The sequence below is a fragment of the Phlebotomus papatasi genome, chromosome 2 (genome assembly GCF_024763615.1).
Source record: "Phlebotomus papatasi isolate M1 chromosome 2, Ppap_2.1, whole genome shotgun sequence".
In the NCBI taxonomy this organism is placed as follows: domain Eukaryota; kingdom Metazoa; phylum Arthropoda; class Insecta; order Diptera; family Psychodidae; genus Phlebotomus; species Phlebotomus papatasi.
In genome coordinates, this window is record NC_077223.1 from 92351661 (window position 1) to 92370402 (window position 18742).

The 18742-nt window shown below is 32.0% G+C and overlaps 1 protein-coding gene across 7 annotated transcripts in view; it reads left to right on the forward strand.

Annotated features, from left to right (window-relative positions):
- Positions 1 to 18742, forward strand: part of LOC129802393 (uncharacterized) — a 209251-nt gene that overhangs the window by 162450 nt on the left and 28059 nt on the right. For all 7 annotated transcript variants that reach the window (XM_055848161.1, XM_055848164.1, XM_055848166.1 and 4 more), the window contains 3 exons: positions 655 to 776; positions 4575 to 4730; positions 5405 to 5653. In XM_055848161.1, coding sequence (XP_055704136.1) covers positions 655 to 776; positions 4575 to 4730; positions 5405 to 5653 — 527 coding nt within the window. The remainder of the gene's footprint in view (positions 1 to 654; positions 777 to 4574; positions 4731 to 5404; positions 5654 to 18742) is intronic.

The window sequence follows — 18742 nt, forward strand, 5'->3', positions numbered from 1 at the left end:
TACCATTAATACAACAATGATCATATTTCTCTAATAACTTTTCATCTTTGACTTATACACTACGGGAAGTTTGTAAATTCAAAACTTCAGAATAATTTCAAATTATTATTTATCCTTTTGAATTTACAAAATTTCTCACTAAACTTCTATATTCCTAATTTCCATTTATGCATAAGTTCATTTTATCATTTCTTCTGCACGATAATTTGATCTCAAAACTTTGTAGAAATTTCAATTGGAGTAATTTGAACTTGCTTATTAGAGTTAAATTTAGTTGAAGCCCAATTGTATATTGATGCACCGTGTCTAATTGGTCATATTAGAAATTAATTGCACATTCTCTTTTCTCATCTCTCCTATCTTTAGCATCACATTTTCCTAAATTCATGTAGAACTATTTTCCATATCCCAAAAGTTTGCTTAATTACTTTCCCTGGGAGATTAAAACTTGTATGTCTGGTCGTGTAAAATTTTCCTTGCATAAATTATGTGTAGCGTAAGGACAATATTGTGCATATGAAATTAGACCATTAAAATGTGTATTTTGTTTGTAAAAGTGCCAGATGGTTTATTTGGCAAATCACAAACTCACGTAATTTCTTTTCCTGTCTTTTTTTTTCTTTCCGACAACTCTTTTCCCATGTGCACCTGCAGGAAGAATGGAGCGGCAGCACAGCCGGAAAGGATTCGAGTTGGGGATGGGGACACCCACAATTTGCAGGAGTACACGTATAAGAAGATAACACCATGCGATGTTTGTTCTCAAGTACTAAGAGGTAAGGCAATAAAATCGTAAATCCAAAAAAAGCGCTCTTTAAGGTTATTTTTTTTAATTTCAAAATCTATTTTGCAACGGTTTCATTTTTATAAAAGTCCTTCCTATGTAACATGTGTTACGTGTAAATTGGTATGAATTAATGATTGATAATTTGCATATCTAATGAAACCACATTTTACAGTGGAATGGGATTAGTTGTAAATTGAACTATTAACAATTCATAGACAGCCTTAATGTTTTAACATATCAATCCACTCTATGAACATGACAATCAGTTAATAAAATTTTTAATAAGAATAACAGGGTTGGAACACTCACTATATTATTCTAATAACGCATTTGCTAATAACTGTTAGACTATTAAAAAAGCTTTTTTTAGGCATAGACTATTACAAAAATATGTACAGTAATTAAATAAATGCTGCACAATTTTTATCAATCTTATGATACTATTATAACTAAAAATTTTAACTAAGAGTAGATTGTGAATAAAATAAATTAATTAATTACAGCATCCGTAACTTAATCTAAATTATTATAAATTATTATCATTAATAGAGAAATTGAAACTCTCGGTGTTTTTGTATTTTAATTACTTGCAATTCTAAAAAAAAATATTTTGCAAAATTGTGTATAAATGTTTGAGAATTCCTACTGGGAACTTACGAAATGCTCGTTGATCATATAACCCACAAAAAAGTTCGTAAAAGTTTGTGCTTTTTCACAGACATTGTTTGTAACTTGAGCATTTAACGAGAACTTTTTGTTCCTTTTACAAACATTTGTTAGTACAATTTTATTTATCTGACAAAACTTTACGAACAAATGACAAAATTTTAAGAACATTTTGCTGTGTATTTACAAACATTTACAACAAATGTTTGCAAAAGAAGACAAATGCCTGTAAAGTGATCATATTACGAACAACGATTATGAAAAAGTACAAAATTTTACGTTAGTTGTTTGTAGATTATACGATTTATGAGCATTTTGTAAGTCCCTACTCTGAAAAATGTGTTTTGACAAATTTACAAGACAAGTTTGTAAAAAGGATGTTCTTCCATACAGAATATGGAAAAGGTGGAAAAGTTCTGTCAAATCAGCGGCCAACTGGACCTTTTTAAAAGTTTGTCAAAAAGGTGTTTTTCCATATAAAATGCTAGAAAAGCTTTTTTCAAATTGGTTAATAACATCCAACATTTTAACATTTTAACAAAATCCATTTGTTCATTTAACAGGACATTTTTTTCCATGAGTAGTAGGAATTCACAAATATTTACGAACGATTTTACAATTTTTTTCTATGTATGCATATTTACATTGGTAGAACATAAATATTGTTTCAATTATCCGAAAATTCGGCATAATATCAACCAAATATTTATCTCCCAATTCTATTTTACAGATAATCAACTATTTAGTTTAAAATTAATCTAATATTTCATACAAATATTAATTTTGGTTTTCTGAATATGGTAAATTGGTATTGATTTGTCATAAACTTTTCAATATAAAACCCATTTATGTTTTATCAATCCAAAATTGCGTATATATGGTCGAAAGAACATCTCTTCGACAGGAAACCCTATTGACACTTTCGTCAAAATATTAAAATTTATTTAACGTAACTAATAAAATACAAGTTTATTAGTAAATGTAGTTTATTAGTAAATGAATAGTGTTTTACACAGACAGAGCATTATGATCCCTCGATGTTTTCACCCCTTAACATTTCCTCCTTTCTTCATTAATTAACTTGAATCACCCTTACTTTTGAAAAAAGATAAGCAGAACGCAAAATTAAAAAAAAGCGGAGGCAAATCGTCCAAAACTTTGAGAATTGCTCGATCTCGTAACTTACATGCTATACATATAAAGTAGGGGAAAGTGACCATGCTTGATACTGTAAAATGATTTCCAAGGTTTGTGATTATTTTCTGAGTATCACACAGACCGAAGCGATTCTTCCACTATGACAAAAAAGTGTCTCACTTATTAGGTTCATAATCCCACCTCAAATAGTTCCTGAAAAATCTTAGATTTTCTTCGAGAAGAAAATGGAAATTCAGTGGCGATTTTTATACAAGTTGGGTCCGGGGCCTTCCTGTATAATAATTGATTCAACAATTCGGAGGCCCATTTTCACTGCAAAAATTTCACCGAATACAAAAAATTGCACATCAATATTTAGACGGAACTCTGATCTATCTGCTTAAATCGTTTGTACGACTGGTTATTAGTTTTAAAATTACTTTTATCTAATTTTTCTAAGCCATGTTTTTATGACATTAGGGCGCTAGCGAAAACCATTTTTCCACTTTGCGTCCATGAAAATGTCACTCTGCAACCTTAAAATTCAGGCAACAGGGTTGAAGATTATGTCAATTGTCAATAAAATTGGAGGATTGCAATAGGTGTAATTATGAAAGAATCACATCTAATGATAGAGTTGCCACAATTAAATTATCATTCATGGACCCTTCTTAAAATATAGGATAGACACAGGTAGAATTTATGAATTTGTCACCACCCACAAAAACAGTGTCCCCAAGTAAAAATATTTTTGCATAAATATTAATACTGATGAACCCTCTATGTGCCTATGATAGCAGTTTTCCTGAACAGCGACATTAATTAAGAAAAAACTTGTGAAATATCGTGTATCAAAATTACAGTTTTGGACCCATTTTTAATTTTTGCTTCCTGAAACTAGGGAAAAAGAGCTGGGATCCTAATTTTTTTAGGAAATGTGAGGCTTAGGACTAGCTATTAAAATATATTGCTGTGAGTCATAATTATTGATTAACGTAGGAAAAAAATAGTTATTATCAAGCTTGGATCGTATCAAGCATGGTCACTTTCCCCTACTTTTGCATTATTTACCGATTATCGATTCTCAACTGTTTTGAAATGATTCATAAATTACTCAAAAAATCCCCCAAAATAGCTTTAAGAGCAACAAAATTGATTTTCGTACAAAAATTACATATCGGTTCATAACCGGATCAAAACCGATTTATTAATCATTTAAATTTATGAAGGAAATTAGGAATTTCGAATAAAAAAGAGTTATTGGTCATGAACCGATTCATTACCGGGTAAGTTTAATCGGAAATTCCAAGACCTTTCCAATGAGGCCAAACATGATACCAATCGGATGAGAAATACTCTCTTTAGAGTCTTTTTTGCTTTTAACCTTGAAAAATCGTTATTCGTAATCGTTATCTCGGCCTAAATGATCTCTAAAATGTAATATATTCAAACATGAACAAAATCTCACGACATGTTTTCGAGCAATCCCAAAAAAAACATGGTTTGAAGAAAAAAGGAACGGGTGGGGAGAAATTGAGGGGCATGTTAACGATCATAGTGTCGGTTTATAGGAGAGTGCCATTGAAGGTTCCAAGTCTCTATATGCAACCATTTGGGCTCTATAGACATACAGACGGACAAACAGCGTGACACCAAAAACTCGAAATTCAAATCAAACCAAATTAGAATAAGATATTTTTTATATTGGCACTATAATATTAGTTTAAACTTTTAGTGTTGTTAATCTTAGAGTTGGAGAATTAGAATTAAAAAAATATTTTAAATATTTAAACTGAAACTTCAAATTTTGTCAGTTTAGCATCAGTACGTTTAAATAAATATCTTAAAGTTCATAATTTCAAAACTTTTACGGATATCTATGGCACAATAATCAAATAATCTTTATGATATGGGATTCAAGGAGCACTTCCAAGAATTGCTTTGTGAAACTTTATCATTCGTTGCCTGTTTGTAATTCCCACAGGACATACCCGCCAGGGACTTCGATGTCGGATCTGTAAGATGAACGCTCATGCTGATTGTGCGTCGCAGCTGCCCAAATGCCAAGTAAAGCAGAAACTACTGAGGCGACAGAAGAGTACCTCAGAGATTGAGAACAGGGTTGAAGTGGAAGAAGAAAGTGAGTATTCCCGCATGGCATTCAATATGTTTTTATATACCTTGTACGAATCCTGTGATTTTTGAAAGCTACAACCCACCCCTTTTAAACCTTCCTCTTAAATCAATACCTTTAGATTATGAAGTGAAAAGGGTTGGTTTAGTAATTAAAAAAAAAAACTGGTCTAACATGTCTCTCTTGCCTTTAACATTCAAATTGAAGCTTAATAAACATTGGAGATTTTTTTGTACAAAATAAAAATCACGGAAAAATTTTCGTCTTTGAAGGGGAAGGACCAAGTCTCCTCTCGCGGCAATTGTCATCGAGACGAGAATCATACGATTTAGGTATCAGGCGTTAAAGAATTTGGCATGCAAGAAATTATTTGAAAAAAAAATGCTGAAGCTTTGAGGCCATAATACGGATATTATAATGCTTAGTTTGATCTTTTGGTTTGCCGTATTTTTGCAATATTGTGGCACACTAAAAAAAAACAGAAAGACAACAGCCTGACTTGGTAATTCGGTTTTATGGGCAAATTCGAAAAAAAAACTAAAAGTGTGTTTGATTGCTGTAAATTTTGGCAAGCTTGGGACTGAGTGGGTAGGGTCCAGATGTGATGGTGTTCCTGGCAATCGAGCACCTTAGGGGTTGATCAATAATACGCACTTTTCTTGTTCCTGTCTCATCTGTAGAACCCAATGAGATAGACCAAATCTATCAGGTATTGAAACAGGCGGGTGAGATCTCGAACAAGAGCAGCGAGAAAACAGGCAATGGCGGAGCCACAGCACTTCCGGACATTAATGTTATCAAGGCACCCGAGTGTCCGGAAAGATCAGCTCTTCGGCGGGCACCGCCTCCCAAGGTGCCGACTGCTTCTGCAGGATCATCCCAGCAGCGCCAGGGTCTTTCGGCTCCGCTGGCCGATGTGTCCAGTTCAGGTCCAATTGCACCTCCAAAATCAAAAATCTTCGTCTTTTGCTCTCGCCCTCGATCTTTCAGTGACAGCATCTCGAATGTCCTTTTATTGTCTTTTCTTCTTCCACCATATAATTTTTGGAAAATCCAAAAAAAAAAAAAAACGAAAAATAATGCGCTTCGTAGACGCTTTATACAAAACCACCAGGCTCTTGCAAAATATTTATTTGTTTTGTTTTCTTTTTTTCTTTTTAAAGAATCTCCGTTGATCGTCAATTCAGAGTGATATCACTTTATTTGGCCAAAAAGAATTCTGTAGTGTCTTTATTTAATTCCCTTCTTTTTAGTGTTCTTTCTTCATGTTTTCTTTCTTGCTGTCTCTTAGATATATTGTTCTAAACTTCAGTTTTTCTGATTCTTAGATGAATTTTTTCCGTTTTCTCACTTTGGCACAATTTAACAAATTTAACACAAACACCACTCCCCTCAATTCAAATTCCAACACTAAACACTTACCCTCAAAACACATTTTGTTTACCCTAATTCTGCAATTAGGATGTTTTCTTAATTTTTTTACATCACTCAACACTTACTTCTGGACTAGCTTAGTTGTCCCTAATTTTCTGTTGTGCCTGAAATAAAAAAAATGGAGTGGTTCGGAATACTTTAAGGATAGATTTTAAGAAGCTTCTCGAGGTTATATACAATTCTTTTTTCGATTTCTTAACTCAAAGTACTTACTATTTTACTGCTATTCAAATTTTTCAATTCTTAAAAATGTTGTAAGCAAAACTAACCAAAAAAATACAATTGAGAATCATTCAACTTAAAATTATCGATGGAACTCATTTGATTCGAAAAGTTATCTTATAAACATTGCAAAATTTCTTATGCTCTTATTTTAAAAAGAATTGATTCCTATTCACCAAAATTTGCATTAGCGGGATATATATAACAAAGTTTTGGCAATCACAAAACTCTTGAGCATTGAATACTTAAAAATCAATTGTAGAAAGTTTGAATATAAATAATTGAGACACCCGGAGTAAAACTGGTCTTTCCTCTAAGCTTTAGGGGGAAGTGGGGCACCTTTGAAAGTGGGACACCTTTAAAATTGGGATTTTTCACTTATGTTTAATTAGAACTTACCCAAATCATAATGTAATTTAGATTCTCAATCTGTTTGTGTAGTTAATTCATTTTGTTCGTAAATGTTCGTAAACACACAAAAAATGTTTGTAAAAATTTGTCATTTGTTCGTAAATGTTCGTAAAATGTTCAATAGGAAAACAAACACTTGCGAACAAATGACAAAATTTTATGGACATTTTTTGTGTGTTTACGAACATCTACAGATAAATGTTTGTAAAAGTACAAAAAAATGCTTGTCAAGTGATCATGTTACGAACAATGTTTGTGAGAAAAGTACAAAGTTTTACGATCTTGTTTGTGAGTTATACGATTCACAAGCATTTCGTAACTCTCCCATAGTAATCCACAAACATTTACGAACAATTTTACAAAATATTTTTTTCTGTGTATTAAAATAGTCCGTTTTTGCTCCAAACGCCACAATTATTGTCTCAATTAAATAATTTTAAACAAAAGTGATTTTGGTATCTACTTTTAACAACTTATTCTAAAAGATAAAATTTATTAATTTCGTATAATGAGAAAAAGCACAAGAACAGTTTTAGTTTAAATATAAAAGTTTATCGGGTTTGCCGATAATATCACAATTATTCGAATACGTAGAAGTTTGGCTGATAAATGGTTAATTTAAAATGAAAGTTCTTATTGGAAAAAAAGTTTTAATCTCTAGTGAACACTTGAAATTTTGAACAATTAAAAAAATTATTGAAAACAATATACAAACGTTTTTGCCATAAGAATCAAACCTTAGAATCATGGAAATTTTTCAGTAACTGAACTTATATAATTGAAAACATAAGGTCAGGGGCCCATTAAACCTAATAAAAAGTGAAGCTATTTTTCACTTTTTCTTGTAAAAATGTTGCAGATATTGCACTGCGACTTACACAAATTTGCTCGTAGTTCTTGTATTATTTCGGCGAACATCATTAAATATGTATTTTTAGATAGCTTTTAATGAACGATTTCGAAAAATATCAGACTGATAAGTCAATTCTCTTTAGAAAAAAACTTTCCAATAGTCTTCAGTGGCTCCATGCATAAACGTATGGAAAAATGAAATGTTGATAGACCCCTGGTAAGGTATTTAAAATTTTGATGGCAAAATAATAAGGAATATTCTGCTCTCTTTAAGTTGAAGCAGTAAAAAAACATTTTACCATTAAAACCAATACTGTAATAGTCTTCAAAAATAAAAAAAATTACAATAAAGAAAACTTACAATCTTGGGGGATTCCAAAAATAAGTGTTGAAAATTTTGGAAACAATTTTACTATAAAAAGCAAAGTTATTGTAATGGATTTTCATGACTTTAATATTTTAAAAAATTCCCCAAAGTTCCAAATATTTAATTGAGCGTATTTACCTTTCTTTTATTGCTCAGAATAATACTTTATACTTTGAAACCAACATTTCTAGAATTTATCCAGACGTAGTTTAAAAATTTTTGAAAAAATTACTTATTTAAAAAAAATCATAGTCGCAGTTTATCGCGTATTTGAATCATAAACTGATCAGTTATGAAACTTACTTTCAATGCTTATATCGAAATTGTTTTCGATTGTGAAAAGTTTGTATTTCCGTTCAAATTGATTGGGTTTTTTTTATATGAAATTGATAAGGTTTTCTTATATTATACTTAATGAAAAAAAAATATTTAATTGAAACCGTGGTAACACACTAGCGAATTTCACATTACAATTTTAATGTGATTCACATTAATTGTTGCTGATATGTGTCCTAATGTGCAATTTTCGTCAAGAGCTTTTAGAAATCGATTCATTTAGTGATGAAAAAGTGGACTCGAGTCAGAAAAATTGGTTTAAATAGATTAAAATAGCATAAATACGACTGATAAATGAGCAAATTAATGAGAATTGAGCAAATTTGTGAGCAAAATTTGCTCATTAAATTTTCATCAGGTACTACTTTATTGCAGTCATTCGGGTAGTTTCTACCCGAACATCCACATCCTACAATCTACATCCTACTTCTTCTAGCTTAGCGGGTCCTTTTGCGCGACCTAAAAGTAGCGTATAAGAGGAAAACTCCCTCTTTTTCAATAAAATCGCACATTTTCGCTCAAACGACTGAAATGCTTCAAAAACAAGCCAGTGATAAGCCTAGATCAGCTTATAGAGGTGCGATTCCTTGATTGCAAATTTGGATTGTGGCAAACTCGAACGATATTTATACATAAATAATGCAAATTTCCTTTAAAATGTATGTAACTTATTATTGTTATTAATGAGGAAAATTGAATGAGAAACGCATAAAAGTATCTGAAAATCTTAAAAGTCGATTATCTCGGAAACTATGAGAGATAAAGGCCTTTACATTCGTTGAGAACCTCTGCCAGCGACCCGAGAAAATCGCGCCCCGCGAAAATCCGCGAAAAAAATCGCGCACCGCGAAAATCAGTGAAAAATTTCAAAAATTTTAAATCAGGGAAAGCTTCTTCGACGCCGCTTCTCCCGCTTTTTTCCCACCTGACGCTAATAGCAAATTTTCTTAAAATTGAAATCTTTAAAGTGAAATATATTGAGAACTGCTCGACGAATGTCTTAATTTTTTTTTAAATTAGTCTAGATTTTCTGGACTACAACATAAACATAAAAAATTCAAAATCGCATACCTAGATAAATTACAAAACGTGATGAACCGGTTTTTCGAAAAACTAATAGCACAGAAATCGTCGTACGCGCGAGTAGATATATTTTTAAAAAAAATTATGAAGATATCTCTATCCAAACCAGAGGTATTGCGTACTACGAACGGCCGGACGGCAGCCGGACCCGAAATTGCCGGCTTATGATTTTCGGCATCAGAGATGTTCAAAACATCTACCCTGTGAATTTCAGTTCGATCGGAGTACTTTGAGAAAGTCCTAAGATTACAATAGATGTGACTAGAAGGAATCACACCTAAAAACACTCATCTGACAACACGTGTGCCATCGTGACTGGCCAATTCTAGCAATGTGTCCTGACTACATCAGCGATTTCTAGTAGTTCTAGATGTTTTAATGAGCAACTTTTCACCTTAGCTTTAATGTGAAGTTTTCTAGTGTGATATCTCCGTTAAGCACATAAAACTAATACTTTTAAACTATATTTTCTGATATCTTGCGGTAGTCAGAATTACTCAGTGTAGGTTTATCCAAAAAGAAATATTTCTTGTTAGCAGAAAAGTTAAACTCGTCTGAATGAAAAAGGGCAATAAAAACTAAGCCTTACTATACACTTAAAGGTAATTGTCAGCCATCTTTTACGAATTTTGAATATTTGATCTCTCTTAAGAGCTTTTTCTATAAAGAAACAAACATGTAGGTAGCATAATGTCCGTCGAACAATCCCTATGAGTTTTTAGAATGGGAATGAAACATTGAAATTGATGATGCTCTCAAGTAAATGTGATTTCGATGATGTTTATGGAAGACCAAGGGTTAGTTTTGAATGCAACAGCCTGTATACAATATTCCTGGATAAGCTTTGGATGATATATGTATATTACGGCCAAAGGAGTCACACATGAAGCGTCGGGAGACACACCACAAGCACCAAAACATATAACAGAAGTCATTAGTTTTATTCCTTGTGTTGCTGTTTCCACACACAGATTGCCGTATTCCGGTCCCAATGGTTGCAAATAGTAACACACCGCCGGGAGCTTTTGACACCGGAACAAGGAGACGCCTGTTTGCAGGTTTCCGCCCACTCTCAGGTTTTGGTCGTGGACGCTTACGGTCTGCTCAGCATCGGTCTATATCGCTTCCTGAAAGTAATTTGCAATGTATCATCATCATGGGCGTCTCATTCCGTTCTTTACTTCCAATATCTTTATTTAATTTTTTATTTTTGCGTCTTGTCACCACCAACCACCCTCCTCTGTTTCAAAAATTCCCCTTATACACACAATTAACAATTTTATTTATTTTTAATAAATATTCCTTCAAGTTTTTGCTCCTCTGGTTTGCCGTAGATTCAATAAATATATGTGTCTATTCTTTACATTCTTCAACATTTTTTTTGTTTTTTTTTAATTTCCTTTATTTGTTCCATATACAATACACATTTCTTTGAAGTAAACTATATTCCTGGAAATTTCGTCTTCTCCTTCACAATTTTTTCTCTCTTCTATATTCGAATCTATTGATTTTGTTGGAATCACGTCACTTTTCTTATGGATATATATTTTCTTATATTATTCTTGGTATATTTCTTATTGTGCAAAAATAAAAAGAGTCTGAAGAGAAGTTTTCAAGTGACTATATTTTTCATTGTAATTGAATCACCTCTTTATTTGCTTTTACCTGGAAAATTAATGTGATTTATTTTTATCTTCTTTGTTTCTTTTTTTTACTTCTTTTTCACTGTTGTTGTGAATCTTATTCGATGGAAATCTGAGTCTCGAGGTGTCTGCTTTTCTTTTTCAGTCATGGGATTTTTATCACGGGGAATTTTTGCTTTATGTTTTTTTTTGAAGAAGAAAGAGATTTGATTTAAGTGATGTTTATTGCTTTACTTTGAGCTTTGCTATTGCTTAACACCTCCCAACCACAGTCTGCACGTGTTTCTTTACTGAATTTCCACCTCAAAGATTCCACAAAGAGAAAATTAACAAGGGGTGAATAACTCTCATTGAATGAATGCTTTAAATGGAAAAAATATTTTGAAATATTTTGAAAAATATCGAGAAAACAATAATATTTTTAAAAATAAAACTGATAGAGCATAAAATATATTGCCAAGCTTTAGTTAAGACATTTTAATGCCAAGATAAGACACACACCGATCCTAGTTTAAATTTAGAATATTTATAGATTGAAATTCATCCTAATTAACAAATATTTAAAAGCATCTTTGATTATAAATTAATGTTTTAGGGCAGAATCACATTGACAGTAAAATGCTCACCGTAATCGTCAAAGCCCTCACCACCTTTACGTATTTTCATTGAAATTCTCACAAAAAATTCTCAATTACCATATTACATTATCTCATACTCGGTGGCACTAAGTGAAAATAATAAAAGAAAACTGAAGAAATAAAACGAAAATGCGATAAACGGTGAGAAAAAAACTGTAGCAAAAAACTCCTACACTTTTTTTGCTTACCGTTTATCGCATTTTCGTTTTATTTATTCAATTTTCTTATACTATTTTCACTTATAGTGCCACCGGGTATGAGATAAGGCAACACGGTAATTGAGAATTAACGTAAGAATTGCAATGGAAATGTGTAAATCAAGGCAAAATCTTTTTGGTCAGTAAAAAATTCAAATTGGTCAGTAAAAAATTCAAATTGATCAGTAAAAAATAAAATATTGGCCAGTAAAATATAAAATTCTGTTAGTAAAAAATAAAATATGGTCAGTGAAAAATTAAAAATGATCAGTAAAAAACTTTTAAAAAAATAGTAAAAAATTAAATTGGGTCGGTAAAAAGTCAAATTTGGTCAGTAAAAATCAAATTTGGTCAGTAAAAAATTAAATATGGTCAATAAAAACCTTTAAAAAAAATAGGAAAAAAATAAATTTGGTCAGTAAAAAGTCAAATTTGGTCAGTCAAAAATAAAATTTGGTCGGTTAAAAGCCAAATTTGATGAGTAAAAATCAAATTTGGTCAGTAAAAAATAATATTTGGTCAGTAAAAAATTAAATTTGGTCAGTAATAAATAAAATTTGTTTAGTAATAAATAAAATTTGGTTAGTATAAAATAAAAATTTGGTCAGTAAAAAATCAAATTTGGTCGGAGAAAAGTCAAATTTGGTCGGTAAAAAGTTAAATTTGGTCTCTACATTTTTTTAAATTAGTAAAATGTGAAATTTAATAGGTCGAAAATGAAATATGATCAGTAAATAATAATTTAATCAATAAAAAACTAAAAGGAAGTCAATAAAAATTAAAACTTTGCATACCCGGATAAAAAATATTGCACATTTCGTATTGCGGAAACTTCATATTTTAGTACATTTCGTATTTTATCATTTCCCTATTTCATATTTCGTCTTTCCTAAATTTTGTACAAAAATTAAACAAGTGCTACTGATAACTTTCCAAAGCACAGAAAATTTCACTTTGCCTCAACAGGCGAGACAGATAACTTCCCAAAGCACAAAAAATTTGATTTTTTACTGACCAGGTTCTTTATTTTTTAGTGACTATTTTTTATATTTTACATAACAAATTTCATTTTTTACTGATCAATTTTGATTTTTCACTGACCAAATTTGATTTTTACTGACCAAATTTGATTTTTTACTGACCAAAATATACGCTGATAAAATTTGATTTTTTATTGACCAGAATCTTTATTTTTTATTGACCAGAATCTTTATTTTTTACTGACCGTATTTTATTTTTTACCGATCAAATTTTATTTTTTACTGACCAAAAAGTCGCAGCCGTAAATGAACAAAATACAGTGAGGCTACGTCGAGCATTTTACTGTCAATGTGATTCTGCCCTTATGCGTATAATTCAAAACAAACAAAAAAAAACAATAATAAAAAAATAGATTATTTTAAACTATTTTTTAGTTTTCGATTTATGAAAATTTAGCATAGTACTTATTTTTAACTGCTCGAACTCCAAGAGAGAGCAGTTTTCACAATCGACTTTTTTTTCAACTTTGCAAAATTCTAGCTGCTAAACGGTAAGAGATATTGACTTCCGGTCTTTGGTGACCCCCCACAACGTCAATACATTCTATCGAACTAACTTACCCAAATTACCCCCCACCCCTTCATGCGCTCCCTATCCCCCAAAAATAGGCAAAGAATTTTGTTTTTCTAATTTTAAAAATAATTGGCCCTGACGATTTCCTTCATTTTTGGATATGTTATGGAGGTAGTCCATCTGAACATTTCGTCCTTAGACACCTATCACCGGAAAAATCGCCATCTTGAATTATTCAAGGTTGAAGCTTAATTTTCACCCGATTTGTTCAATTAATTAATTAAAAGATTAATGATCTTGTGAAGCCCTCTTCTTGAACAATTTTCAACTTCAAGATGGTTTTGTGGTGATTTATAGTCAAATTTAATTCGACAATAATTTTCTATACATCAGAATGCTTGCGAAAAGGTATACATATAAGGCAGAGCTCTTTCTCGGGAGTTCGAGCAGCTCGCAAAGCCTCGGACGCTTTGCCACCCCTTTTTATAAAGAAAATAAACTCTAAAGAAACAAGATTTTCATATGTCTAAGCAAGGATTAAGTTTATGAGTCAAAGAAACTAAAACTGTAACTAATATTTCAATAGATTTATAGGTTTGCAAAGCTTAAAATAACAATAACATTTTAGACTTTAATGTGTCTGAGCATAAATTTATTAAATCTCTTAATCCATTTGGTATTTAGGCTTGGAAATTAGTGAAAATTCTCAGTGTTAATTTATTGAAAGAGAGTTATACACCCCTCGCTCTGTTTTTCAGCATCCACATATGTTTTAAACCTCATCTCCCAGAGATTTTGCAACAAAAGTTTAATGGTTTTTTTTTTGTGTGAGTCGTTTGAGTTATAATGATTTGTTTTGTAGTTTTTGCGCGTGTTTTTGCCTAATTTTTTCTTGAGTAGAGAGTCTATGACTTTTCAAATTTTTATTTTGGGTAAAAGTGAAAATGTAACACATTTCTTTTTCTTTTCTTTTCTCTCCACTCCTTCGGTATTAATTCCAGAATCAGGTACGGAGGGAACGAGACCATTTGGTCAGCCCCTTTGCTTGGTAGCTGAAGAGGTTGAAGATATTCCGCCTCCCAAGAGAGGAGCTAGAAAGAAAGTCAAATAAGACATTGTGTGTAATTGTTGAAGAATTTTGTGTAACGATACATCGCAATTCGTTAGTTTATTATTTTCTTTTATTTTACCGCATTAATTTTGGAGGGTTTCGTTTTTTTTTTACTTGGCAAGATTAAGCAGAAATACACGCTGGATAAGGGATTTGTTTGAATCTCATGACAAGAAAAAATTAATAATTTGCCTTAGACAAATATCTCTTTTTTTTTGGATCACAAACACAGAATTATGCAAATTGGCGCCACCAGAATTTTTAATTTCTTTGTAAACACTTGCAATATTTACACCATGTTTCATTGTTATGAATTATGTTTAGATTCTTATTATTTCTAGTTGAATTTCCCAAATATATTTGTTTTACTTTTTTAATTTGTAAAAAAAAAAACAGACACGAATCTCCTTTAGACAGGATTGTAGAATTTACATAAATTTTAGAAGACGAAATAATTAAAAAAAATTAATTAAAGATGCAAAAAAAAGTCCGAACCATGCCATTATGTTGATGTTAATGTTATGGAAATTTTATGTTATTTTAAATATGAAAATTTTAGTCATTTTAATTTCTATTCTTTTTGAAATACCCGCCCAGAATCTGTGATAATTACATAAAGATTGATAATTTTAGAGAAAGAGAGAGAGAGAGAGAGAGAGGAAAATTGTTATGAGCGTAAAAATACATTTTATTTCTTCATTATAATTCTTTTTTTTCTTTATTTCTCTTCTGATTTTCCTTGCCTCGTGTTTTAATCATCTCCAACTGTTTTCAATTATTTAGCATTCAAGAGTCTTTCTCGTGCTGAAATATCTTTTAATTATCCAAGGCAAAAAAAAAGAACGCCAGAACACTGTTTCTAAATTGTGATTGTGTCGAAAATGTGGAATGTTATAAATAGATATCTTATTAGCAATATGGTAGAGACAAGGTGTCTGCATTTAGTGAGCTTTCGATGTCACTGTCTCGTAATGACGTAAGTAGTTGGTTGCTAAAGTTGAGCTTTTACCCTCATATAACACTTTGGATGTTGCTGAATCACATTAAAGCTTGCATTAGACAATTTCTGTCTGTAAAACTGTAAAATATCTTCTCTTTCTCTCCACCCACTACCCAAAAAAAAAACTTTTTTCTCCACGACATTTGGGGCAATTTTTATTATAGCCCATGCTAAAAATACACCAGCGAGCTTTTGTGGAAAAATTTAATATGTTATGACTTACAGCCAGGATGTTTCTATACTTAAATATCATCTCGATTTTGCAATTTATTCTGGGGATGGTGGAAAAGTCACGCTTTTGCAGAAATGTTAGAGAGAACTTTCGAAAGGTCGAGTGAATCACTATTAACCTAATTCCTTCCAGTATGTCGTAAGGTTATAAATATAAAATATATTATTTTACACTAAAAGCTTTTGACTGTGCAGAACTATTGGTTGACATTTCTCAATTTAGTTTAGCAAAATTTATGATAAATTATGCTATTTTACAATTTTAGGTAATTATAATTTATAGAAAAATATGTTAAATGTGTGAAGTCACAGCGTAACCAAATTAAGCATAGGGGGAACTGGGGCCGCACCGAACATGGGGTAGCACTGAATAGTAATTTTTGTTCCCAAATCACTATGACGACCTTTTCTTCAATGGACAAGCATCCCTAAAATATCTATGAATTCATACAGGTTTCGTCCTCTGAAGCTCAATACAATCAAGTGTGCTAATCCGGGCGCTTCGCTATCTGGATCGTTTATGACTAATCCACTTAAAATAATACTTTTTTTATATCCGTAATATAGTCACTACAGTAACATAATATAACTATTCAAGTTTGAGAAAAAGCAAAAATAATATTTTTATCCATTAAATAAGTGAGTGTAATCGACTCATTTCAATCTTGTGCCAGCAGGGTTCTTCACTAAAAATTATCTAGCAGTGATATTTTCGCTAATGCCAGCTGGTTGATTGAAAACATTTATTATTTGTGAAAAAAGTGTTTTAATTCCAAAGGTTTAATTAAAAGTGAATTAGCGAAAAGGCGACCCAGTTAGTGCATGCTGACTTATTTCAGTATTATCATTATTTTATAAATTTTCTTTAATATTTTTCGATATTTTTTTAATATTATGTTTCTTAATGAAACAGTGAATAATTCTATGGATTTAGAAGAAGTAAAAAAGAATTTCATCAGTCCAAAAACAAGCGTTTAAGTAGCTAGCACTCTTCGGAAAACGATCTAATTACCCCACCTCACTATATCAAATTTGAAAATCGCAGTGTTAGCGAACCACGCCTGTCTATCCTTTGCCGCGTCAGGTAGATTTTCGTGATCGGTTCCAAAGAACTCCTAGACCAAATCTTTGATTCATTCACTTTGTCTTAGGTCTATCTCGATGCCGAGGTTCCTTCAGAATAGCTAACGTGATTTTTCGCAGAAACTATTTCCATTAATGCGCTGAAAAGGCTGACAATAGCCTACCATCGAAATCGGTATCTCTCAACACGAAGAAGCAACTTTTCGACCCTTACATCCTTACGAATGTCTAAGTCTGTCAATCGATCTTCACGAGTGATTCCCTTAACCGCCTAGAGGTACAACTTGTACTCGCGGTCTTACTTTTAGCTGAGATTCTTTACAATCTCAGCTTCTCTGATCCGAGGTGAAATTTGACCTTTTCGTATGGACGTCTCGTTTCGTTTGTCCATCCGTCGTATAACCACTTCTGGAGAAAGAACGGAGAGAGATATCCAAAAGCGGTTTTCGGCAAAAGTTAAATGCCGATGGATGGCTATAAGTAGGTGATGTCAGACCCACTCCCACCCCCTTCTGCAATTTTGGAACACCCCAAAATCTTGTTTTCTCAATAACTCAGCTCCCCTATGGCATCGATCGATCTCAAATTTTAGTATGTTATACATAGCTGGGCCTAAGAGCTTTCGATTAAAAAAAAGCTGAAGCCCCCCGACACCCCTGACCGGAGTAAGAAGGGGTCAAAAATTCAATTTTCAAATGGCCACATCTCCGGTCTAATTGTCAGAATTTCAAAAATTTTGGTGTTTTGGAAAGCTCTTGTAGAATACTATAACTTTTTTGACACCCCTATTTCATCCGATTTAATAGAAGGTCCGAAAAATCGATTTTCGAAATTTCGATGTCAAATATTTCGAAAACTAGACGATGCTTTTTCTTTAAATTTTGTTAAGACCTTTCCAACGGTGGGTCCTACTCTTCCCTCGATATTCCGTGACCTGAACTATAATCGAGAATGTCTTGACCGAACTGTATTTTTAGTGTCTATGAAGCGATTTTGATGAAATTGTAGTATATATTTTGCCTGAGATCGAGATCTTTCAAATGCTGGGTTCCATCAATCCCTGCTCCACTCTACTGTACCCTGACACTTACTATATCCAAATGGACTGGACTCTATCACCGATCTTTTCTTTACGGTCAGTGGAATGTTTAGGTAAAATAGACACGGATATGACCTGGTGCTTTTTCTCCTTTATTTTTTTCTACAACGTTTCGGAGGGGTTTTCCTCGTTCCTCAGGTATGGAAAAATTTTGGGGAAAAATGTCAAGTAATCTAGTTCATCTAATTGGCAACTTTGACTCTTTCACTGATACTATCATCCCAACTTTTCCACAAAGAATTCTTTGAATTTTCTAAAAATTTTGCACAAAGGATCCCAAATTTGACAATTTTTTCCTTAATATGTGTGGAAGAACATCTTTTTGACAAACTATTTTTGTTAAAGTGATAAATGTTTCTTTTTTAGAACATGAAGAATTTTTTCGGAGTTCAGGCTTCTGAAGATTATATGTAATTGCCAATAATAATGCATTACGTGCATCCCAATCAAAACAAGGGAGGACGGGGTAGTTTCACACATCCAATAATTTCAAAAGCAAGTGTTCTGTGTATTTTCAGATAGTCAATACTCAAGGGAAATTAACGGACTATAATTAGTTTGAACATGGTTTATATTCGTTTAGCAAATGAATGCTGAAAAAAAACGTTGAGCTTCGTGAAAAGTATTTTTAAAGTTAGTTTAAAGTTCAAGATATTGAATTTTATAATATTTAATTTTTAGGCCATCCCCCCAAGTGTATACCATAATATTCTCTCCCTCTGTAATAACGGCTTTATTTTCGATTTATTTTAATGTA